At 52.5% G+C, this 25,237-nt stretch overlaps 2 protein-coding genes across 3 annotated transcripts; one reads left to right on the forward strand and one right to left on the reverse strand.

The window, feature by feature from the left end:
- The first annotated feature begins 45 nt into the window (after nucleotides 1–45).
- Nucleotides 46–1,849, forward strand: MEA1 (male-enhanced antigen 1). Its single transcript, XM_006069228.3, has 4 exons — nucleotides 46–198; nucleotides 683–962; nucleotides 1,048–1,150; nucleotides 1,456–1,849. Exons 2-4 carry the CDS (start codon nucleotides 693–695, stop codon nucleotides 1,605–1,607), a joined length of 525 nt encoding a protein of 174 aa, XP_006069290.1. The 5' UTR covers nucleotides 46–198; nucleotides 683–692; the 3' UTR covers nucleotides 1,608–1,849.
- On the reverse strand, nucleotides 1,733–25,084 carry PPP2R5D (protein phosphatase 2 regulatory subunit B'delta). Of its 2 annotated transcripts, XM_006069234.3 has the most exons (16): nucleotides 24,927–25,084; nucleotides 19,885–19,962; nucleotides 7,036–7,246; nucleotides 6,592–6,791; nucleotides 6,392–6,502; nucleotides 6,178–6,270; nucleotides 5,613–5,743; nucleotides 5,416–5,475; nucleotides 5,196–5,304; nucleotides 4,934–4,987; nucleotides 4,461–4,631; nucleotides 4,227–4,354; nucleotides 3,482–3,583; nucleotides 3,317–3,389; nucleotides 3,065–3,181; nucleotides 1,733–2,919 (listed from the first exon to the last, which is right to left on the reverse strand). In XM_006069234.3, exons 1-16 carry the CDS (start codon nucleotides 24,951–24,953, stop codon nucleotides 2,782–2,784), a joined length of 1,803 nt encoding a protein of 600 aa, XP_006069296.1. In that variant the 5' UTR covers nucleotides 24,954–25,084; the 3' UTR covers nucleotides 1,733–2,781. The 2 variants fall into 2 exon arrangements, with proteins under 2 accessions (XP_006069296.1, XP_044785778.1); XM_044929843.1 differs by lacking the exon at nucleotides 19,885–19,962 and having other exon boundaries at nucleotides 24,927–25,077.
- Nucleotides 25,085–25,237: the final 153 nt, after the last annotated feature.

The following is a 25,237-nucleotide window of genomic DNA, read 5'->3' on the forward strand; positions in this document are numbered from 1 at the left end:
AAAGATACCGGGCTTTACTGGGTAATGTAGTCCTGGGTCTGGGAGAAGGTGGTGGAGGCGGGGCAAGGGGCGGGCTCTTCGTCCAAGCTCCCGTCAATCACGAGCGTGGGGCGGGGCTGGGTCTGGTCACCCGCCCCCACCCGCACGTCCTGCCCCGCCGGAAGTGAAGGTGCGGATTGGGTCGCGGGCTCTGAGCGGGTAAGGCGCGCGGAAACACCACTGCGGAGAATCGGTGGGGCGGGTGGGGAACGCCTCAACTCGGGCCATTTGAAGGGAGCCCCAGGGGCCCGAAGAGCGTTTGTCAGGCGGTACAGAGGGGAAGCCCTTGGAGGGGAGAGAAGGGGACGGGTATGCCTAGTCCGAGGTATCTTGTTTGGCGACCCGGAGTTCCTAAGTGGATTGGGGGGAGGGGGCGTTCTCGAAGGGGTGTCTTGAGAGGTGGCATGGCCTCCGGTTGGGCTATTTAAGAATTGTCAGAGAAACGCGGGTGGGCCTCAATTAGGAATAAGAGTGGTTTTAAGAAGTGAGGGGCCAGGACAGGCTGGGTGGTATGGAGTGCAGGAAACTCGAGGCGTTTAAATGTTTGTGGACTTTAGCAGGAGACCACCAGGAGCTGGTTGAGAGGCTGAAAGTGGATTTAATTTCATCCGACCCGTGTTCTCCTGCCTCCCTGTTCTTGCAGCCCCTGCCCGATGGCAGCAGTAGTTCTAGGGGGCGACACCATGGGTCCTGAACGTATCTTCCCCAATCAGACTGAGGAACTGGGGCCACATCAGGGCCCCACGGAAGGCACTGGGGATTGGAGCAGTGAGGAACCAGAGGAAGAACAAGAGGAAACAGGGGCAGGACCAGCTGGCTACTCCTACCAGCCTCTGAACCAAGATCCTGAACAAGAGGAGGTGGAACTGGCACCAGTGGGGGATGGAGAAGATGTAGTTGCTGATATCCAGGATCGGATCCAGGTATGTGGGGGAGGCATTGTTCCTGAGCAGGTGGAGCAGGAGTCCCTGAAGAACTGACCCTGAACTGTCTTCTTGGGTTCTGCAGGCCCTGGGGCTTCATTTGCCGGACCCACCACTAGAAAGTGAGGACGAAGATGAGCAGGGAGCTACAGCATTGAACAACCACAGCTCTATTCCCATGGACCCAGGTAAAAGAGATCATTCTTTTACTCTGGCATAATTATGGAAGAAGGGGACTGGTTAATGCCAATAGAGGGAAGTCCCAGAGGAACATCCTGCTCCTAAAAAAAGTTTATAATCTAAGATTTTTCGGACTTCAGAATCCAGGTGAAATGCTATTCTTTTTAGACTGCAAGGATGGGCAGGCTTCCTTAGGAATAACTGGACAAATTCAGTGACCTTACTAGTCCAGAATCTCTGAGTTAATACGAATGGGGAGGGGAGCTGGTCCCATCATTCCTACCCACTAACTGGTCTCTGCCTGTGATTTCAGAACATGTAGAGCTGGTGAAAAGGACAATGGCTGGCATAAGCCTGCCTGCGCCAGGGGTTCCTGCCTGGGCTCGCGAGATATCAGATGCCCAGTGGGAAGACGTGGTACAGAAGGCCCTCCAAGCCCGGCAAGCCGCCCCTGCCTGGAAGTGACTACCCTGAGAGCTGCCCTAACTCCCTGTATTCCAGGCCAGAACCAGCACAGGACTGAACATATCCTGGTTGTCACATCCATCTCCATCCTCCCCAGCTCCCCTCCACATCAAGGCAAATCAGACTTCTTCTCAGAGACCCACTTTATTCAGTTCTGTACATATGGGGACATCGGCCCAAGCCCAACCCACCGTAGCATGTATCACTCTGGAGAATAAAGCACCCTATGTACACAGCCAAAAGCTGCACTGCCTATGCCCTCAGAACCTGGGTCTGGCCCTCCCCAGCCCCTCACCCCTCCAAGGTACCTGAAAGGGACAAATGAGGACCTGCCCAGCATCAACACAAACAAGGAAATAAATAGGTGTTGGGGGAGCCATGCTTGGAGCATTGCTCCCTGCTTCCTTCTTGGCTTTGGGGACCAACAACACAGGAAGGCAGTCAGCCCCGGGGTGGTCCCTTCCATGTCAGTGATCCCAGGGCTGCTGCTCGCCGGAGAGGGGGCACAGGGTCGGGCGTCTGTTCATCCCCTTCTCTCGGTCCCTTTGGGCCCTCTATTCATCAGCTGTGGCCCAGAGCCTATGCTTTTCTCCTTTTGCCCTCCCGTGTTGTCTTGGTCAGGCAAGGGGTAAGAGGAAATAATGCAGCCCCATCAGCCTGCACGCCTCTGGGGCTGGGGGCCTATTTGGGCCATTGAGGGTTGGCTCCCCTCCGGCTAATTCACTCCAGGGGCCAGTGGGGCTTGACACAACTTTGGTGAGAATCGTCTCCTGCTGCCCCCTACAGACTTGCAGGGGAGGGAGACAAGGAGGGGGCACCTGGGGCTGAGGGGGAGAGGAGCGTATTATTTCTGTGTGTATTTCTCAGAGCAGCCTCAGGTAGCTGTGGGGTGAGGAGCAGGAGGGGGCCAGGCATCCCCATGTCACTGTCAGAGCGCCGAGCACTGCCGTGCCCAGCCTGTCTGTACTAGGCGCAGGGAGGCATGAACACCTTTGGGGGAGAAGAGGGGCCACTCTCTGGGTGACCCTGCTTCCAGGGCCGCGTCCCCCTCTCCCCAGAGCAGAGAGGCCCTGCCTTGCCCCAAGTCAACCAGTGGGGAGCAGAGGGTGGAGGAGGGCTGGGGCAGTGTCCCAGGGCCGAGTGGGCCGTTGCCCTGCGGCGGGAGGCGAGGAGGTCAGAGGGCCTCCTGGCTGGCAGTTAGGAACTCTTCCGCCCGCTTGTGCGCCTCCAGCGCCTTGATGGTGTACACGTCCTGGGGCAGCTCGGACTTCCGCCGGAGCAGCACTTTCTCCTTCTTGATGTCCTTTAGCATCTGTGTGTGCGTGTGCAGAGGGTGGGGGATGACGACCGAGTACCCCAAGTAACCCCACTGTCTTCCTCCCCTTAGTCCCCAGCTCTGCGGCTCCAGCCTCCTCTCCCTCCCAGGGCTGTCTTGTCTTTGTGCTCCCCGCTCCTACCTGCACGGCCTCTGTCTCCACCGTCCTCTTCAGAAGCTGGATGTCCTCTGCCGTGGGGGTCTCGGTCTCCATCGAGTACACGGGAGGCAGAGGGGGAGGCGCTCGGAACATGGGATACTGGGAGGAAAGGAGGCGGACAAGTGGCCACCCGGGTGGTGTGTGGCCCTGTCCGCTTCCCCACCCTCCTCAAACGTCCCTCCCCTACCCCCAGCGGGGACCTCTCGGTGCAGGGCGATGGCAGAACCAGCTCACCTGGGGATTAAGTCGGGCCAGCTCCTCAATCTTTTGCCACATCTCTTCTCTCTCCTTCATGCGAAACCTGCCCCTAGGGAGGGAGCAAAGACAGGATTTGGATGGACTTGAGAGAGAAGCCCGGGGGCTGGTGTGGAAGAGAAACACCCCCTAGGAGAGACTCACTTCTGCTTCTCAGCCTTGTACTGTTGCGTACAGTCATCAAACAGCTTCTGATTCATCTCCATAAACAGCTTCAGGGCATTGTAGATCAGCCCGTGGATTGTCCTGCGGCCAGGAAGAAAGTTGAGGTAGATTAGAGGAGGCACTACCCTTACTGTGCCAGGGCCTCAATTCACTCTCCCACGAGGCGTCTCTGGAGCTTTGCAGCAGACTCCTCCCATCCCATCAGCCTCTGCAGCTATAAGCTCATTGCTCTGGACAGATCATGTGACTTGAGACTGGCATTTCAGGCCCTTTACAAATATGGGTCTGCCTGTCCATCCTTGCCTGAACCATGCACTCCAAGAGCCCACTCTTCCCCATTACTTCTCATTCTTCCACCCAGCATTAATGGCCTCCCACACACTTGCTTTTAGCAGGAAAGCTTTTTTACGACACTAGGATTTAATACATTCTAAGAGGATCACATCAGCTTCTCACAACATGGAATTAACTCTCCAAAGCTGCAGAATATCTGACCTCAAGAAGAGATGCGATAGAGGCCACTAATCTGGTGCTGGATGGCACAGATCTCCCATGTGGGTATCTTTTCTCCCCAGTCAGTCCCTCAAGGCCCTGTTAATATACAGTGGGTGCCAGCCCCGGCTTGCTGAAGGACCAGGTGAGACCACTGGCTCTTGAGTCCATCCCCACCCTCCCATATTCCAAAACCAGATCCTCACTGCCCAGTGCCACCCCAGTTCCCTACTTGTTCCAGTGGCTCTTGGAGTTCCTGTAGAGCGCAGGGAACATGATGGGCAGGACTCGGGCGGCGTTGTCACTTATCAGGCTCATGATGTATTCATTGTTCCAGTAATAGAGGGCACGCTCTGCCACCTGGTGGGGACCAGCGGGACTCAGTGGGGACATGGCTCACTAGGCTGAAGCCCTGCCTCGGTTTTCTGGGAGGCCGGGGCTGGGATTTTCTGGGCCTGGGTCTCACCTGGAAATGGGGGCTGGAAACACACTTGGCAAGCTGGCGGAAGAGAGGCTCCATCACTTTGCTGAACTCTGAAGGTTCAATGACATCCAGGATCTCCTCTAGTTCATTGAGAAACATCACTTCCTTGGGACTGTGGGTCTTGGGCCAGAACTTGAGGAGGCCTACAATCACCTGTGAGAGGAGGAGGACCTGGAATAAAACTCGCCCTCAACCCCTGCCTGCTTCTCCAGGAAGCCTTCCTGCCCTCTCCCCGCCGACCCTGTTGGGCGCAGGGTGGCCTTGGCTAAGTGCTGGTATTTCTCCAGCTTGGATCTGGGTGCACAAAGGTTTTTCCTGCTCCTTCAGAGAGGAAACCATGTCACCTGTTAGGTTACATCCCTCCTGGGAACCTGCTTCTGGCGCTGCTCAAAAGGTACCCACTGGCAAGGACTGATGATGGGGAGAGGTGGAACCTGGGCCCGGGGGGTAGTTACCGGCTCGGTGAGGCTGCTCTCCTTCTCCAGGAACTGCACCACGCAGTATGCCAGCTGTGGGAGGTTGAGGGAAAAAGGAGGTGACATCAGGGCTCAGAAGGTCACAGAGATCAGTAACAGATACCAGACCTCAGAACAGAAGGGGAGGCAGAGAGGAATCCCGCCCTCACTCCCTCTGCCGCTGCATCAAAGCCAGAATGCTTCCCCCTCCCTCTTGTCTCTGCCCCCAGGGCCAGCAAACACCAGGAGGAAGGAAGCTTACCTGAGGGTGGTAGACACTCAGGGACTTGACCTTGTGAAGGGGAAGAAGGACCCGGATCAGGAACATTTTGTGCTCTTCCTTCAGGGGCAAGGCAAAGCCGTTGATGATGCTGGGAGGGAAAGGAGGGTTGTTAGGACCAAAGGGCCAGGTCCAAGCTCAAGGCACCTGCTCCCCCTGCCCGACCTTGTCCAGACCTGTGTGCCCCCGCCCTGCCTCTCACCTGCCCAGGATCTCCAGGAGCTCAGCAATCCCATTGTGATGCTCCGTCTCGTAGATGAACCTGAGGGAGGAAGAGAGGCTCTCTTGATAACCCCCGATACCCCTCCGCCCTTCTGCAAGTCCCACCTACCGCCCTTCTCCCACCTCCACCTTAGTGGGGGGCTTGCTTTGCTCCTGAGCCCCGGCTCCTGGCCTCACCTGTAGAAGATGTGGTTGATCTGCCTACGGATATAAGCCCGGAGCCCCAAAAACTTGCCATAGATGCGATGCAAGATGGTCTTGAGGAAGTCCCGCTCTCGAGGGTCCTCGCTGTCAAACAGGTCCAGGAGCTGGGAGCAGGCAGGAGGAGAAGCAGCAGTGAGGCCGGAGTTGGGGAAGGCCGGGGCTGGGGTGACCTGGGTCCTGGCCAGGGGAAGCCCAGAGGTTCTCTGAGGCCAAAGAGGACACGTGGGGCCAAGCCCCTGGGAAGTGATTCTATGCTACTGCTGTCCCCCCGGTGATGTCTGGGTATGCACCCTGCATACCCCACTGGGGGGTGGGGGGCGGCGGTGAGCAGTAACTCTGCTGCTTTTGTGTTTTCTTCCATTATGCTGGAAGCTTCTATGAACACAGGTTTGTTTAGACCCCCGAGTCAGTTTGCAGTAGACACAGCTGAACCCCAATACAGTACCGATATTCAGCAGAAGCAGCTGGGATGAGTCGGGACGAGGGGCTAGAGTTGATGGACTGGAGGGAGGGGGAGGCAGCAACCTCAGGGACTCACAGCAAGGACAAACTTTTGGTCAATGTATTTCTTGGCTATGTTTGGCTGGAAGTCAGGAGACTCGAGGAAACGTAAGAAAAACTCATAGACGAGCTGCGGGGGGAAAGGAATATCACTTAGGGGCATTCCCCCAGGACTGCGAGCGCCCCCTTGCTGCGGGGCTCAGAGCACCCCACTGCCCACAGCTAGGCCCCGGCCCCCCTCGCCCTGGTACCTGGAGATGCGGCCAGGCGGCCTCCAGGGTGGGCTCATCTTCCTCGGGGTCAAACTCGGCCCCGGTGGGATTCGATGAAGGGGGCAGCGTCCGAAAGAGGTTCACTGAAAACTGAGGGGTAGAGAGGGCCCAGGTGAGAGCTCCGTCTGTGCTCGTCCGGGGCCCTTGCCCCGCCTGCCTTCCCCTTCCCCAGCGCCCACCATGGTGACGGCCTCAGGGTAAATGGCCTCAGTGACGACATCGCGGCTGTGGGTGATGTACTCCACCATTTCGTTCAGTCCCGCCCGCTTCACCTCCTTGAACTTGAGGTCACTGAGTGGGTCTGACACGAAGTCGAAGAGGACACAGCACTGGCGCAGCTTCTGGATAAACAGCTCCTCCCGCTCCTGTGTGGGCGAGTCTGGGGCGGGGAGGGGGGCCACGGTCAGGTCTCCTCCCTGGTCCTTCACTGCACTGCCCTGCTCGCCTCGCAGGGCCTTCCCCTCCCGCTTCCTGCTGCCATCCTGCTCCCCTGGCACCCCAGCACAATCCCCCTCACATTCTCTAGAATGTCCACCCCCCAAATACCCCCCCAAACTGCCATTCTGCTGACGCCCACTGTCCCCTCGGCCTGATCCCCAGCCCCCCTGACCTTCCCCGAGTACCTTTCAGGGCAGGAAGCTTCTGCAGCTCCCGGTTCTTGCTGAGGTTGAAGCGGGAGGAGCTCTGTCGTCGCTCCTTCTTGACAATCTGGGGGCCCCCCGAGTACTTGATCTTGCTGAGCTGCGTGGGGGGCGGCGTGCTGTTGCTGGGACGCTTGTTGGATGATGGCGGCTGGGGTTGTGGCTGGGGCTGGGGCTGCGGCTGCGGCTGGGCCTGGTCAAACGAGCATTTCACTGAAGTCCACTCTCCAAGCTCTGCTTCCCACTCCTGCCCTGGTCCGTTGCCCCACCTCCAGCCACCTCCACGACAAACCCCCCAGCCCCAGGTCCATTTATGCCTCTACAGGCCTGAGCAACAAACAGCTGCTTCCTGCCCCAAAGGAGCCAAGGCCAGAGTCACAGGTAACTTCAGATTGTGGCCCTGGAAGGTAGTTAGTGGCCTAGAAGCCATGTCACCCAAAGTGATGCCCACTGCCTGTGCACGAAGAGCCTTCAGAACACTCACTCGTGTTCTTCAAGAGCCAAAGCTAACTGACAGACTGATGGTGACAGAAGTGAGACCCGTGGCTCTCCTGCCAGGGTGGAGATGCCAGTGGTGTGTGCGCACCGGGGAGGGGAGGGGGATGCGGGAAGTGACTAAGAAGGTGCATGAGGAACCTTTTGATTAATGGAAACATTCTGTATCTTGACTGGATCAGGGAGGTAGTTCATAGCACAAACATAGGTAAAAATTCATCAAGCAGTATGCTGGAGATTACTGGATTTTATCATTTACCGAATATGTGACATTCTCTAGTTAAAAGAAAGAAATTCCTTCTAGTAGTTTAACTTCTAGAAATGCAGTTTAAGAAAAATTCTAAATAGGGACTTCCCTGGTGGTCCAGTGGCTAAGACTACACACTCCTAATGCAGGGGGCCTGGGTTCTATCCCTGGTCAGGGAACTGGATCCCACAAGGCACAACTAAGCACAGCCACATAAATAAAAAATTTTAAAGGGTGTGGAAATTTTAAAAAGTGAAAAATCCTAAATATAAAAAAAGGTTTAGTGGGAAAATACTTTTTATGGTCATATAATGGCAAATGCATAAATGAATACATGGAAATCATAGAGTTAAAATTATGTTTATGAAAACTATGTACTCAGTATAATCATACGTGGTTCAGCTGTGAAAAATATTTACACAGTCATAGTAATTTACCCAAAATGGATGGTAAGTATTTTGAGAGGAGGGGAAAATTGGGCACAGAGGTATAAGACACTGGGGCCTTAACTTTCCACATTAGGAAGTCAAGAGATATCTGAACCTCGAAAACTTTTTTTAAAAAGCAGTAAAAAAGTTATTTGGAGTAGAAAAGTCAACCTCCAAGGAAAGAGTTAGGAGTTGAATGTGGCTGCCACAACAGGACAAGAAAGACCAGGGACAGGGCTGCCCTGTTCATTATAAGCCCAAGAGCACTATCTGGGACTCCCTGGCAGTCCAGTGGTTAAGACACTGGGCTTCCAATGCAGGGGGTGCAGGTTCAAACCCTGGTCAGGGAACTAAGATTCCACATGCCACACAACATGGCCAGAAAATTTTTTTTAATTAAAAATATACATACATATATAAACAGTACACCATCTGGCTTTCTGAACTATTACCATATTGATAAAAATTAAAAATAAAACAAAAAGCCTAAAACTATAGAATGAGAGAAAACTGCTCCCTACTGCCCCCTATGCTAAGTTAAATAAGCAGAATGCAAACCTGTATATACAAAATGAGCTCACCTATTTTAGAGCACATGCACAGAACCCAAAACCCGGTTAAGAAAGAGAAAGAACAAGTGCACTGTGTTCATGACATCTCCTGTGACGGCAGAATTAGACATGACTTTTTCCTACTCTTCTAACTTTTTTTTTTACAGGCTGACACTGCTTTTATAAGACAGCTAATTTCCTAAAGCTGTTTCTTTACTTCCTCCTGGACACGGGAATCAGAGCCCCACGAAGCCCATTTTCAGAAGCACGCACCCAGGTGGTCTGCGGGGCTGGGAGAGGGGAGACTCAGCCACAGGACAGCCCCTGCCCCCACCAGAGGAGAGATTGTGGGGGGACCATGGGAGTGAGGTCACGTCCAGTTGGGGACCCACTCCACAGGAATGCTGTGCTCCTGTCCTCACACCTGCCATCCCTGCCTCCTCTGCAGCCCCCTCCACAAACTCGCACTTCATAAAATAAGAATGGGGGGAATTCCCTGGTGGTCTGCTGGTCATGACTCCAAGCTTCCTGCCCTTCCACTGCAGGGGCCACGGGTTCGATCCCTGGTTGGGGAACTAAGATCCCACATGTAGCACAGCCAAAAAAACAAACGAACACAAAAAAATTTTTTTTAATTATACTTAAAAAAGAACAGGAGAATATGAAATTCTCTGCAATAAGGGGCAAGGAGGAAGACACAAGCTATGCTTTGTGTGCTCTTGAATTTTTTATAAAAACAATTATCTCAAGCTTGTGACCTATCTCGGGATCAGAGGCAGAAGACGAGCGCTGGGTCCAGCCTGGGCAGGCGGTGAGTCCAGTGTAGCTCACGACCGCTTCAGCCATCTGGCCCTCTCCTCCACCTGAAATGAACCCCAGACACCAATCTGACCAGGGGAACCCAAAGAAGTGGGGCAAGAGCGGCCACCAAATACCTCGCTTGCCAGGACTACACCGAGCCAGCGTGATTTTGGTTAGAGAGCGCAAGGCACCCTGGAGTCTGGGGTCTCTCTCTCTGTGCGTGGAGGACAGATCACACATCGGTGGAGGATGGGGGAGAGAGGCAGAAGGTCAGTAGGGCCAGAGCCTGGTGTGCCTCAGACTTTCCCCGCTTCAGGCCTCCGTTTCTCTATTGCAAGAACAGCCATATCCTTATCTGTGGAGCTTGATGGTCAAGAGCACAGACTTCGGTCTGACCCCTGATTGTACTGTTTATTAGCTGGGTAATCTTCAGGACCATCACAGACGGTCAATACTGAAATCAGACTGATTATATTCTTTGCAGCTGAAGGTGGAGAAGCTCTATACAGTCAGCAAAAACAAGACCTGCAGCTGACTGTGGCTCAGATTATGAACTCCGAAGTGCAAAATTCAGGCTTAAATTGAAGAAAGTAAGGGAAACAACTAGACCATTCAGATATGACCTAAATGAAATCCCTTATGATTATACAGTGGAGGTGAGGAATAGACTCAGTGGATGATATCTGGTAGACAGAGTGCCTGAAAAACTATGGATGGAGGTTTGTAACATGGTACAGGAGGTGGTGACCAAACCATCTCAAGAAAAAGAAATGCAAGCAGGCAAAGTGGTTGTCTGAGGAGGCCTTACCATAGTTGAGGAAAGAAGAGAAGCCAAAGGCAAAGGAGATAGGGAAAGATACACCCAACTGAGTGCAGAGTTCCAGAGAACAGCAAGGAGAAATAAGAAAGACTTCTTACGTGAATAATGCAAAGAAACAGAGGAAAACAAGAGAATGGGAAAGACTCGAGATATCTTCAAGAAAATTGGAGATACCAAGGGAACATTTCATGCAAAGACGAGCACAATAAAGGACAGAACTATAAGGACTGAAAAGAAGCAGAAGAGATTGACAAGAGGTGGTAAGAATACATAGAAGAACTATATGACCCAGATAACCAAGATGGTGTGGCCACTCACCTAGAGCTGGACATCCTGGAGTGTGAAGTCAAGTGGGCCTTAGGAAGCATTAGTACAAACAAAGAAAGTGGAGGTGATGGAATTCCAGCTGATATATTTCAAATCCTAAAAGATGATGCTGTGAAAGTACTGCAGTCAATATGCCAGTAAATTTGGAAAACTCAGCAGTGGCCACAGGACTGGAAAAGGTCAGTTTTCATTCCAATCTCAAAGAAAGGCAGTGTCAAAGAATGTTCAAACTACCATACAATTATACTCATTTCACATGCTAGGAAGGTTAATGCTCAAAATACTTCAAGCTGGGATTCAACAGTACATGAACCGAGAACTTCCAGATGTTCAAGCTGGATTTAGAAAAGGCAGAGGAACCAGAGATCAAATTGCCAACATTACTGGATCATATAAAAAGCAAAGGAATTCAAAACAAAATATCTACTTCTGCTTCATTGACTACACTAAAGCCTTTGACTGTGTGCATGCATACATGCTCAGTCGCTTTAGTCATATACTTAAGACCATATGGATTATAGCCCACCAGCCTCCTCAGTCCACGGGATTCTCCAGGCAAGAATACTAGTTTGGGTTGCCATGCCCTTTTCCAGGGGATCTTTCTGACCCAGGGATAGAAGCCATGTCTCAGTACTGCAGGTGGATTCTTTACCGACTGAGTCACCAAGGAAGCCCTTTCACTGTGTAGATCACAACAAACTGTGGAAAATTCTTAAAGAGATGGGAGGGACTTTCCTGGTAGTCCAGTGGCTAAAGACTCCATGCTCCCAACACAAGGGGCCTGGGTTCAATCCCTGGTCAGGGAACTAGATCCCACATGCCGCAACTAAGAGTTTGAATGTCAAAACTCACAGGGCAGCCAAATAAATAAATACTCTTTAAAAAAATAATAATTATAAAATAAAGAGATGGGAATACCAGATCCCCTTACCTGCCTCCTGAGAAACCTGTATACAGGTCAAGAAGCAACAGTTAGAACTGGACATGGAACAACAGACTGGTTCCAAATTGGGAAAGGAGTACATCAGGGCTCTATATTGTCACCCTGCTTATTTAACTTATATGCAGAGTACATCATGTGAAATGCCTGGCTAGATGACTCACAAGCTGGAATCAAGACTGCCAGGAGAAATATCAACAATCTCAGACATGCAGATGATACCACTCTAATGACAGAAAGCAAGGAGGAACTAAAGAACCTCTTGATGTGGGTGAAAGATGAAAGTAAAAAAGCTGGTTCAAAACTCAGCATTCAAAAAACTAATTTCATGGCATCTGGTCCCACCACTTCATGGCAAATAGATGAGGAAACAGTGGAAACAGTGACAGATTTTATTTTCTTGGGCTCCAAAATCACTGCGGATGGATTGCAGCCATGAAATTAAAAGATGCTTACTCCTTGGAAGAAAAGCTATGACAAACCTAGACAGCCTATTAAAAAGCAGAGACATCATTTTGCCGACAAATGTCCATCTAGTCAAAGCTATGGTTTTTCCAGTAGTCATGTATGGATGTGAGAGTTGGATCATAAAGAAGGCTGAGCACTGACAAATTCATGCTTTCAAACTGTTGTGCTAGAGAAGACTCTTGAGAGTCCCCTGGACTGCAAGGAGATTAAACCAGTCAATCCTAAAGGAAATCAACCCTGAATATTCATTGGAAGGACTGATTTTGAAGCTGAAGCTCTAATACTTTGGTCACCTGATGCAAAGAGCTGACTCACTGGAAAAGACCCTGATGCTGGGAAAGATTGAGGGCAGGAAGAGAAGGGGATGACAGAGAATGAGATGGTTGGATGGCATCACTGACACAATGGACATGAATTTGAGCAAATTCTGGGAGGTGGTGAAGGACAGGGAAGCCTAGCATGCTGCAGTTCAGGGGGTCTCAGAGAATTGAACACGACTGAACGACTGAACAACAATACCACCTCCAGGAGGTCATAGCCTCTCTGAGCCTCATTTGTAAAGCAGGGACAGCGACAGGACTGACCTCACAGGGCTGTAATGAACAGTACAAGGCACATGGAAGTGTCCTATAAGTAGTATCTTCTCTATTAATACTCTTATCATTTCCCATCCTTGGAAATCCCCCAAACGAGCACCTCAAATGTTCCTTAGAGGGACTTCCCTGGTGGTCCAGCGGCTAAGACTCCATGCTGTCAATGCAGGGGGCCACGGTTCAATCCTTGGCCAAGGGACTAGATTCCACATGCCACAACTAAAGATCCCGAGAGCTGCAACTAAGACCTGGCACAGCCAAATAAATATTTGAGAAGACCCACCTTCTTGCAAAAAGCCTTCTCCAGGCCTTGCTTGTCCCCACTCCACCCCCGACCTCCTGACACTGCTTGCCTGTTCCACTGGCTCTGTGATCATCCCCAGTGACACCTCTTGCTCGCTCTGTGTGTGTGTCATCCCCTCACTAGAAAGCAAGCCCCTTTAAAGCCAGGACCCTGGTTTGTATGCCTCTGGGTCTCCTCAGCACTGGCACCTAGCAAGCATTCAGCAGATGACTGGTTATTTGATAGATGGAGGGGCCAAGCCCAGGCCCATCCCCACAGGCCCCTCCTGTGCCCGCCGGGGACCCTCCAAACAAAGCCCTGCACAGTGGTCGGGGCACAGCAGGAGTGAGAAACACTGAGGAGATGACAGTGATGGGTTCGGCGGCAGCTGAGGAGTGAGACTCAGGAATAAGACGTCTCTCTCCATCCGCCCAGGTAAGATGCAAAAACCCGCATCTGCATGAACTTCTGACTGAGGGGACATCCAGAGAAAGGAGGCATTCTTCCCAAAAAGGGAAAAGCAAGACCTCAATTTTCTGTGCTAACGAACAGAGGGTTGGACTAGATCAGTAGTTTGCCAAACATTCTCCAAGTAAGGTTTTAAGAAAACAGACGTTGCATAGCTGAAAATCAGTTTTAAAAAAACCACCCAATGAGTTGATGCCTAAGGTCCCTTCCCCAGCAGGGACTGAAGGCTGGGGTGGCCAGAGAGCCGCTGAGCCAGCTTGGCCTGCCCTGCCCTGTCCCCACCCCACCCCACTGGGCCACCCTGGTTTTAGAAGGACCATTGGCTCCCAGGCCCCAGATACAAGGAGCAGCTGAGAGACAGCTGGTCTGGCCAGCAAAGTCCTGGTCTAGGAAACATACTTGTCAGAGAGAGTATGAGTGTGTCCCAGGAACTCATTAATGTTCAACCCTTTCTCCTTAAGGCTCTAGCATCCAATGTCTCCTTCACTGACCTGGGCTGGAGATGAGAGGCAGGGGCATCTCCAGGAGAACCTTCTGCAGCCATCAAAGTATGGGTGGACACTGCCCAAGAGCAAGCTGGTGACCTGCCCGCTACCCTCTCCTGTATCCTGCCTGCTCCCACTTCTGAGACTCCGTAGTGGCTGTCACCTCTGCCTGAAGAGCCTTCCTTTCCATTTCTTTTCTTTTTTTTTTTAACATTTATTTATTTCACAGCGTCGGATCTTGTTGCAGGTCACGGACTCTCGTCATGGCACATGGGCGGGGAGCAGGCTTAATTGTCCCACAGCATGTGGGATGTTGGTTCCCCTATCAGGGTCCAACCCGCAGCCCCTGCATCGCAAGGCAGATTCATAACCAGTAGATCACCTGGTGGCTCAGACAGTAAAGCGTCTGCCTATAATCTGGGGGACCTGGGTTTGATCCCTGGGTTGAGAAGATCCCCTGGAGAAGGCAATGGCAACCTACTCCAGTACTCTTGCCTGGAAAATTCCATGGATGGAGGAGCCTGGTAGGCTACAATCCATGGGGTCGTAAAGAATCGGACACGACTGAGCAACTTCACTGGTCTGTAGCCCACCAGGGAAGTCCCCTCCTCCCACTTCTAAACTTACAACAGGATTCAAGTTCCAAGAAGCCTTCCTGGATGCAGACCTCCAGCAATCCAGTGGGGCCATGAATTGACACATCATACCCATGCTCAGGAGAGACTGCAACCATACTTGCCCACTCTGAACCAATCCCATTTCAAGCTGAACCTAACGTAGGCACCAGTAATCATTAAACCCATATATTTAAACATAAACTGGCACGTAGAAATATAATTTAAGCACTATAGAAGGTATTGTAGGAAAAAGATGAAAGATAAAATTATCAGTGAAAAATGAAAGATTAATGTTATAGCTTTTGCACGGTGAATTAACTGGCTGAATGAAGATCATTGTAGTTTAAAACTCTGGAAATCAGAGAGGCATTTTCTCCTGTACTAACACCAAGAGCTAACTCTACCCACCTGTGCTTAATGCAGTCCTTCATTTATTCACGAATCACACTATGCATTGCAGATGAAAAGGTGAATAAAGTGGGGCCCTTGCCCTCAAAGCGCTCACAGTTCAGTTGGCAAGATAGACACGAAAGCAATCATTAGTACATGGGCAATACGAAACCAGAGAGCGGCAAAAGGTTTGGGAACACAGAGGGCTGAGTGACAAACGTTGCCTAAAGAACTAGGGAAGCCATCCCTGAAGAGGTGACTTTTGCTTCAGCTCTTAAAGGATAAACACAGGTTTAGGCAGAGAATGAAAGGAAAGGGGACTTTCCTGGTGGTCCAGGGGCTAAGGCTCCGCGCTCCCAACGAGGGTGTCTGGGTTTGATCCCTGGTCAGGGAACTAGATCCTGCAAGCCACAATTAAGACCCGGCGCAGTCAAATAAACAAATAAAATAAAAAATTTTTAAATAAAAAGAATGAAAGGAGAGGGGAAAAAAAGCAGTCCAGGCTAATGTGTGTGTTAGCTGCTCTGCTGCTGCTGCTGCTAAGTCACTTCAGTCGTGTCCGACTCTGCGACCCCATAGATGGCAGCCCATCAGGCTCCCCCGTCCCTGGGATTCTCCAGGCAAGAACACTGGAGGGGGTTGCCATTTCCTTCTCCAATGCATGAAAGCGAAGAGTGAAAGTGAAGTCACTCAGTCGTGTCCGACTCTTAGTGACCCCATGGACTGCAGCCTACCAGGCTCCTCCGTCCATGGGATTTTCCAGGCAAGAGTACTGGACTGGGGTGCCATTGCCTTCTCTGGTTAGCTGCTCAGTCGTGTCCAACTCTTGGCAACCCCATGGACTGTATGTAGCCCACCAGGCTCCTCTGTCCATGGGATTCTCTAGGTAAGAATACTGGCATGGACAGCCATGCCCTCCTCCAGGGGATCTTCCCCACCCAGGGATTGAACCCAGGTCTCCAGCATTGTGTTGCGGGCAGATTCCTTACCGTCTGAGCCACCAGGGAAGCCCCCAGACTAATGGGATGACATCAATAAGGCTCATAGCATTGAAAGGTGGGAGGTCTAGCAGGCTTGGAAGACAGGGCAGGGCCAGCCCACGAGGGCTGAGGGTGGGAATTTGAATTTGTGAGCAATGAGATGACAACAGGAGTTTTTCAGTAAAAGGCCTGATAGGACCAAAAATGCTTTCAGGGTAACAACTCTGTCTACAGGGGTGTCAGGCTGAAGTGGAGGAGACTCAGATTACTTCCTCCTCCCTTTGTCCCTGCTCCCAGAACTCAAGACAGGGCACAGCGCATAGAAGAGCCCACAGCAATGAAGTGCTCTCTCCAAAGACAGACCAGGAAAGACCCCTGGCTTGCAGCAGGTCTGACCTGATCTCTCAAGACTCTTTTCCATTCTAAGATTCTTCACCAGCCTATCAGGTCATTAAGAACACCAGAGGACTGGCTCCCAAGCCACACAGGCCTGGGTTGAATTCCAGTTCTGCTGTTTTACTGCCCAGTACAAGTATCACTCAGCCTCAGTTTTGTCTGTAAAATGGAGCTTAGGATGATAACAGATGCCCTCAGGGGAGTGCTGTAAAGATTAAATGAGAAGATTATAAGATCAAGTGCATGCAAAGTAATTAGCACCCTGCCTGGGTCAGAGTGTGCTGGGTCCCCCCAAAATTTACATCAACATCTGTGAATGTGACCTTATTTGGCAACAGGATCTTTGCAGATGTAATCAAATTAAAATGAGGTCACATTGGATTAGGGTGGGCCCTAAATCCAACATGACTGGTGTCCTATTAAAAGGGAAATTTGGACACAGACATAGAGGCACAGGGGGCTTCCCTGGTGGTTCAGTGGTAACAATCTGCCTGCCAACGCAGGAGACACAGGCTCAATCCCTGGGTTGGGAAGATCCCCTGAAGAAGGAAATGGCAATCCACTCCAATATTCCTGCCCAGGAAATCCCATGGACAGAGGAGCCTGGTAGGCTACAGTCCATGGGGTCACAAAGAGTCCGACGTGACTTAGTGACTCAACAGAGGCACAGGGGAGAATGCTGAGTGAAGGCCGAGTCAGAGATTGATGCACCTACAAGCCAAGGGCTTCCCAGGTGCCTCAGTAGTAATGAATCTGCCTCCAATGCAGGAGATGCAAGAGATGCAGGTTTGATGCCTGGGTCGGGAAGATCCCCTGGAGGAGGAAATGGCAACCCACCCCAGTATTCTTGCCTGGGAAATCCCATGGACAGAGGAACCTGATGGGCTACAGCTCCTGGGAGAGCAAAGAGTCAGACACGACTGAGTACATGAGCTGAGGAACACCACGGATGGAAGAAAGCCACCAGAAAGGAGAGAAGCATGAAGAGAGTCTTCCCTAGACCCTCAGAGGAGCATGGCCTGCTGACACCTTGATTCCAGACTTCCAGCCTACAGAGCTGTGAGACCGTAAACGTCTGTTATTTTAAGCCACCCAGTTGGTGGTAACTAGTTATGGCTGCCCTAGGAAACTATACACAAGTACCTGCTCAATACAATACACATTGGCTGCTAGAAGTATTATTAGGATTAACTGGAAAGACCGGCAAATGTTTGACACAGGTTAAGTTTGACTGTAAGAGCCCAAAGTTCAGGATTAGAAAAAGGGCAAGAGAAGGACTGTGCCTGGCAACTCCCCTGATGGTCCAGTGGTTAGGATTCTGCTCTCTCACTGCTGAGGGCCTGGGTTCAATCCCTGGTTAGGGAACTAAAATCTCATAAGCCGGGAAGCATGGCCAAAAAAAAAAAAGAGAGAGAGAGAGAAGGACTATGTCAAACAGTGTCTGATGTTCTGGGCCTCATGGCCTGGTCCCCAACCATTCCACCATCCCTCTGCCGGACCACCCTCATGCATTTCTGCAAATTCACAAAGCAGAATTCCTGCAGCTGCCTCAGACACGTGAGGCTCCGTTTCACAAAACAGAGGCCAAGGTGAAGGCAACACTCTCCTTTTCCAGAGGGCGGCAGAGGAATCACAGCAGCTAGTCTCAGCTCTTTTCTTAACTTGCTTGGACCTTCATTTCCCTACCTATGAAAGAAGACAGTTAGCCTCTCAGGCCCCTTCCAGGTCTAACTTGAAGCTGGTTTGCTTGCTCACACACTCATGAATGCATTCAAATGCTGGTGCCTCTTGTGTGCCAGGCCCTTCGGTGTGAACAAGAGCCTCTTGGAGCTCACAGGCTAACATAGGAGACAACTGATACACAATGAATTCCCAGGAACTGTTTCGTTACTGCTGTGGTTAAGCGCTGCCGTGGGGTGATATAGAAGCCCTGATGCCCTGGGCATGGGGATGGGGGTGGGTGGTCCAGGAGGGCTGCTTGCAGAAAACGATGGCCAATCTGTCCAGTAACTGAACAAGCAGGAACAGGTCAGGCAGAAGGTGGGAGCTGCCCCTGACCTACTCCATTCTGTCCCTTTAAATCCTGTTTCTGGGATTTCCCTGTGGTCCAGTGACTAAGACTCCTTGCTCCCAAAGCAGGGGGCCTGGGTTCCATCCCTGGTCGGGGAATTAGATCCCGCATGCTGCAACTAAGAGTTCATGTGTTCCCACTAAAGATTCTGCATGCTGCAACTAAGACCCAGTGCAGCCAAATAAATATGTATCTTAATCCTGTTTCTAAGTCTCTCATGCCGTTTTGGAATCAGTTGCTGGCTCTGACCACCTTCCCTGCAGGTCCCACGTGTCATGGCTCCTGAAGGGGAGACTGAGGCCGGAGAGGGCGCCCCCCACAGAAGCATCTCCAGGTGACCTCCTGTGAACCGAGGGCCCCAGCACACAGAGGAGGAAGCCAGCTGCTTTCATAGTGTGGTGGGGGAAACACATCTGGGGACAAGCCACTGCTTGTCCAGCACTAGGTGACAAGGACAAGCCGAGACATGTGTCTGGACGCCAGGGTAAGTGCAGAGGAAGGAGAATTCCTCCTCTGTGGTCCTCAACTCCCACCTCTGTAAGGTGAGGCAAACCTCCCCAGCTGCCTCCCACCACTTGAGTGAAGCGAAAAATGATGGTTACAGGTGTAAAAAGTGCTTGGCCCTCTTTGGAAGTGACAGGGACCAGAAGTCTCCAGAAGAATCAAGGGCCACAGTTAACCCCATCTTTTTAGTCCATCTCCTCTCCACCAGCCACCTCAATCCCTAAGACCTGCCTGGAATTAGGGAGTTCTGTATCCTTTTCATCTCCATCCCTCTGAACAGCTTAGCACAGGAGGTGGGAAGCATAGTAACAAGGATCGCTAGCTTCTGGGTAACACAGACACCTGCTGATGCTCCCAGGACCGTTCAGCATCTGAGCATCCCACTGAGCACACTTCCCAAACTTCCACGGACACACTCCAGACTTCCTTAAGTCCCTCCCCCATCCTGTGCGTGCACAGCTTGCCATTTATTACTTTATGGCCCTAGACTGCCAGGCTGCGCTGACCTCTGCTCATGACTGTCCTTCAGCAGCTCCCATCTGATCCACACCAAGGGCAGCAGGCCCAGCCCTGCCCAACTCAGGGACACTGGCCACTCCCCACCCCCGGTCCCACCCAGAGCCACGCTGAGGTCACTTGCCGCCCCCATTGAGCACCTGTGCACTTTCCCCTCTTCCCCAGGACCCAGGACCCCCCCAGCTTTTTGCCCTAAAAGAAAAGGAATTCTCAACCCTTTGGCAGACAGAGAACTGACTTTCACAAGAATGGCTGGGGAGTCGGGAAAACCGGAAGGCGTCTTTGGTCCATAGCAGCCAAAGTGAATGCTACCTGAGGATGGTCTGGCCAGCCTTTCCTTCCCTTCTGCCTGATAACCTCTGGCCCCCTCAGGGACCCCTCATCCCACTGGCCATCACGCAGCTGGAGCTGCTGCCTGCAGCATAACTAGGGCAATGCCCACGTTCATTACCTCCTCCGTGCTCTCGCCTCCACCATCCTTGCTCGAGCTGCTGGGCTTGGCTGTGCCTTTGGCAAGCTTGGGGGGCTCCTGAGAGGAGGAGATGGAGAGTTAGCAGTTGATCAGGCAGGGGGAGACCCTATCCACATCCCTTCGGTCTTATCCAATTATCCAATTGAATCAATCAGTCAGGACCCCTGAGCATGTACCTTAAACCTGGGGGAGTAGGGTGGGGTTTGGGGTACACCAAGGGAGATCGGTCCCGCAAGGGCACCAATGAGTTTAGAATCTGGTTAGAAAGACAACTCCAACACACAATAATACAACATGATCGTGCTTCTTCACCTCACAGGACTGGTGTATGAGTCAGGGCCTCTGTCAAGTAAGAACGAGGGCGAGGAGGCTCAAGGGAAATGAATCCTGGAACAAGCTGCTCAGACTGGCTTCTGGCTAAAGTGGGCAGAGCGGGCCTAGGGCTCTCAGGCTAGAGGGAAGGGTCATCACGGTACACCCGAGGCTATCTGGGAAGACCGGGAAGCATTTTCTGGACATCACAAACAGCACCCAGACTAGTAACTGCTACTGGCATAATCAGTGGGGCCCAAGGATGCTGACAGGTATGGGGATTGTCCCAAGAAGGCCTTGGTGGACAAGCACAAGGTCAGGGATGGGGGTAAGGCCCTGAAGGGCTACGAAGAGCAAGCACTAGTCTGAAGTCTCCCTTGGGAACCTGGCTGCGGGCTCAGAGCCCTGGCCTGCCCAGCATCCCTTCCTATGCTCCAGGCCAAAAAAAACAACTGCCCAGGGAACAGGATGGGGAGAATGGGAAAAAGACCTGGGGATTTCGGTCTGACTGCAAGCTCAACACAAATCATCCATGTGCTGTGGCTGCCACGGCAGCTCATGTGACCTGCCGTCCAGTAAGCAGACCTGTGCAGCGTGCGTGTCCTTGGCACTGACGGAGCCATCCTGGAGGCTCTAGCTCAATTGGGAGCCTCAGACTTTGGGAGGGACAAAGACAAACCCTAGGTTTTGTTCAGGAGGGAAATACAACCCATACTGGGAGTATATTCAAAAGCATGTCCTGAGAGCAACAGCTGCAGGAACTGGGATAGTTAACAATGGGAGGGAGGAGCCCTGGCGGGTGGGGGAGCTAGAGGGATCCTTACAAATAAATGAAGGGCTGCCATGTGGACTAAAGATGCAACTTGTTCTACGTGGATCCAGAAGCCCTAAGAGCCACGGGCTAAGGTGGCAGGAAGACAGGCTGAGACTACAAACGAGGAAGACTTTTCTCCTGGAGCAGCTGCACAGAAACCTGCTGTAGGGAGGCGGCAGCGACCCACCTGACAGCAGGCGAGCAGAGGTGCACTGAGGCCTCCTCCCAGGCACGACGCAAAAGGGACCCGAGCCTTAAAGCAGATGGGTTTGGGGGACTTGGAAATCACTGCCAGCTCTGAGATCCTGTGACTCCTGAGCACCTGAGCCCCTTCAGTGAGAAGTGTTAAACCCAGTGATTATGCTGATGGGGGCTAAAGGATTTCAGGGAGAAGCGAGCGCTGCGTGGGCTGGAGCAGGGGGAAGGCTTCCTGGGGGCGGGGAGGCAGGGAGCTGTTTCTAGGCGTGGAGCAGCTCCAGTCATGAAGGAGCCATGCGTGTGCTCTAGGCGGCTGAGCGCCTCCCCCGTGGTCCCTCACTGGGCTGGGCACCCTCACCCCTCGCCAAGGGGCCAGGGAGGGGCACAGAGCATGGGGCAGAGAGGAAAAGGATGAGGGGGTGCCTGCAAGATGCAACACTGGAGCGACCGTCTGCACACACCCCATTCGTGGGCTTCTGGGACACAGCTGACCCACGTGCACACACGTCTCACTTCTCTCCTTGACCGTGGGCTCCTTGTTCCTTTCTGTACCCCTCCACCCACCCAGCAGCGCTCAGACATCTTTCTCAGGGAATGTGCCAAAGAGAGACCCCGGCTGCTTGCAGGGGTGTGTGCTGAAGGGTGGTGGGCAGTGGGAACCAGGCCTCCACCCTTGCTCCCTGGCCCCCGCAGGACAACAGGAGAAGTGCACATGCTTCAGCCCAGCCCAGCCGTCCAGGGCCACACGGCACTGTGGTTTACAGCCAGCCGTGTGTTCCCAGCCCAGCTCTTTGTAGCTACACAATCATGGGCTAGTTAACTAACCTTGCTGAGCCTGTTTCCTTATCTATTCAGTGCCGACAAAGTACCTGATTCCTTCTGCTCATTTAATGTTTTTATTTTTTAATTTTTTGGCTGCACCGCACGGCATGCAGGATCTTAGTTCCCGGACCAGGGACTGCACCCACACCCCCTGCAGTGGAAGCTTGCAGTCTTAACCACGGGGCCACCAGGGAAGTCCCCCTAGTTCCTTTTAGCACAGTGTCTGGCACGTGAAAAATGAAATGTTAGTCAATGTTATTACTATTATTATGAACAAGAAAGTGGGAGGGAGTGGGGACACCTCCACCCAGCAACCAAAAAGACAGAAGTCCTAGATCAGAATGTGAGGGAAGAGGAGGGATGCAAATCTCCCCAAGGGTTGACTCAGCGCTCATACATTGAGCGCCTAAGGTGTACAAGGGAGACACCAAAACAAAATGGAGCTTAGTTATTTTCTCAGGGGGAAGAAAAGACATGTCCACAGTTCCAGTCCAAGGGAACACAAAAAGGCCATAAGTAACCTACCAAGTGTTCTGCAAATCCAGGGGAGAAGGGAGGGCTCACCCCTAACTAAGGGTTTGCAATGGGCTTTAGGAAAGAGGCCATGAGGTTTGGCCAAGAATGGGACCACCAGAGATAAAGGAGAAAGGGGAGAAATGACAGATGAGCAATACAGATCCTCCATCCCCCCCTCCTCTCTGTCCCCACCCCACTTAGGCAAACCCCAGTCACATTGTCAGGACTTGTCAACCATAGAAGGAGGCCAAATGCAACTGGAAATCAAAAGTAGAAAGTTACACCTTAAAGGGGATCAGAGGTGCCTGGTCCCAGGCACCCCGATGCTTCTCATACTCTTTCCCAACCAAACACTTAACACCTGTGGTCCTAGAAAGTCTTAAGACATTTTCTTCTCAGTCCTCTAGTAGATAAAGGCTTTCTGTGGATGAGACAGTATCTGTTCCAGCAGACTAAAAACTACAGATCAGGGATGTCTCCGGCAGTCCAGTGGTTAACACTCCATGCGTCCAGTGCAAAAGGCTCAGGTTTGATAGGATAACTAAGATCCCACAGGCTGGGCAGTATGACCAAAAAGTAAAAATTAAAAAAAAAACAAAAAAACAAGCTATAGATCGGCAAGGAACTCATCAGCTTCTTCTGAATTTCATCCCTCTCCACACTCCTCGTAGAAGCCCTTCAGCCCCTGGTGTGGCTGACTTGTGCGTGTATCACCTACAGCTAAGCTGCCCAAACCACCTCAGCATGCCTGCTTCCCAAGGGCACGGGGCCTGGGTGGGGCACCCAAACCTGCCCAGCTCAGCTCCCTAGGAGGTACAGTGCCACCTATACCATTACTAACCCAACGTTCAGAATCTCAGGCCCTGAGAGGTTATGGGGACAATCCAGACTCAGAGCCACCTGGCAAATCTCCATCGGCCCCAGGATAAGGAGTCTAATTGATAAGGTCAGAGATGGCACAAGCAGCAACCCAGCCAATCAGAGGGCAAAGGAAAACAAGACATCTCTGGGGTCATAAAGTGGGTGAAGAGAACACCAGGCCAGAGCTGGCGTCCACCGCGAGGGGCCAGCCCCGGGGAAGAGAAGAAGCTAGGGGAGGCTGGAACTGGTATCCTAGCACCCTCTGTGTGAGTCTGTACCTCAAAGGAACCACACCTCTGAGTCAGACCTCAGCAACAGCAGGAAATAGAGGATACAGAAAGACAGGAATGAAGAAGATGGGAAGGCAGTTCGGAGGTAGAGGAGGAAGGTGAAAGAAGGCAACATCAAGAAATGGCCTGTCAGGACACCAGACAAAAAGCAAGGGTGTCCAGGGGTGGCTCGCCTGTGGGCTAAGAAGAAAAGCTAATCTGTCTGTGAGGGCAGATTCCCAATTTGAGGATAGTATGGCCCTGGAAAGACAGAAACCCAGCACTGGTACAAAAAAGGAAAAATGCAAAGGTTATCCTCAATTAGGAATAAGGGGAGGGGCCTGCCCAGATGATGAAAGGTGACTGGTTTAGGATGAACCTGGGAGTGGGGTGATGCCTGTTATCAAGGCTTTGGTACAGAGGAGGCCTTTAAGTCAGGAGACCTGATATTACAGATGGGCCTCCAGGAGACTGTGTGACCTTGGCCCAGTCCCTTCCCCTGCCCCTCGGATCGAGGCCTCAGTCTCCTCATCTGTATCAGGAGGGATTGCACTGAACGCGCTCAGACACCCTGCCTTCCAAGGTTCCATCAGTAGAAGGAAGGGTTCGGTCCTGGTTTACAAGTTTGTGTGTGAAGGAAGAACTAGAGGGAGGGGCCTAGGCCAGATTCGGTGGAGGAGAGAGAAAAGCAGAGCTGTTCTAGGTCAAGGAGCTTGGCGGGGAGAGAGAAGGTTGCTGTAAGGGACGGTGGAGAAGGCAGGCCCAGGCCCAAGCCCAGACGGGTGAGAAGAGGAGGGTCGAGAAGGGGCTGCGCGGGGCTGAAAAGGGGGGGCTAGTTCTGGAGGGAGGTGCTGTCTCAAATAAGCGGCTGTCCCAAACGGCAAACGGGTGGGGGATGGGGAGGTGATGGGGGGAGAAAAAGCAGGAGAGTGACCTGGGAGCGAGGCAGGATCTGGAGGGAGGAGGTTACCCTGGGCCGGGGGACGGTGGAGAGAGGAAGGGAGGTGCATGTGGGGCGGACTATATCCCGGACAAGGGTGGGAGCTTTCTCAGCTGCGGCAAAGGCTTGGGGTGCGACGAGCAGCGGGGATGGAGGGCTGGCCCCGGGGAGTCCTGCGGGGGCCGGACGGGAGGGTCGGTCTGGGGCTGTCCCGGGCCTGGCTCGGGCCCCTCCCAGAGTTCCGCGCAGGCCCTCGAGGCGGAGGCGCGGGGAAAAGGACCACGCTCACCTTCTCCTTCTTCAGTTTATAGGGCATCTCGGCCCGTCCGGACCCTGCCCGGCTCCTGCGGCCCCGCTCCGGCTCCGGCTTTGCTCGGCCGCACTCGGCCCGCTCGGCGTCTCTTCGCCACCGCCTGCGCGCTGCGCCCGGGTCGAGCGGTGTCTGTGTTCCAATTGGCCCGAACTCTTACAAACCTGCCTGACAACCAGGCGCCGCCTCCTCCGATTGGTCGCTGGAAGCAAGCGGCTTCTTTTTTTTCTCATTGGAAAGGAAGAGTACAAACCGCCAGGGTTCGACTCCCAGAATTGGCTAAAGTGGGA

The sequence above is a fragment of the Bubalus bubalis genome, chromosome 2 (assembly GCF_019923935.1).
Source record: "Bubalus bubalis isolate 160015118507 breed Murrah chromosome 2, NDDB_SH_1, whole genome shotgun sequence".
Lineage (NCBI taxonomy): Eukaryota > Metazoa > Chordata > Mammalia > Artiodactyla > Bovidae > Bubalus > Bubalus bubalis.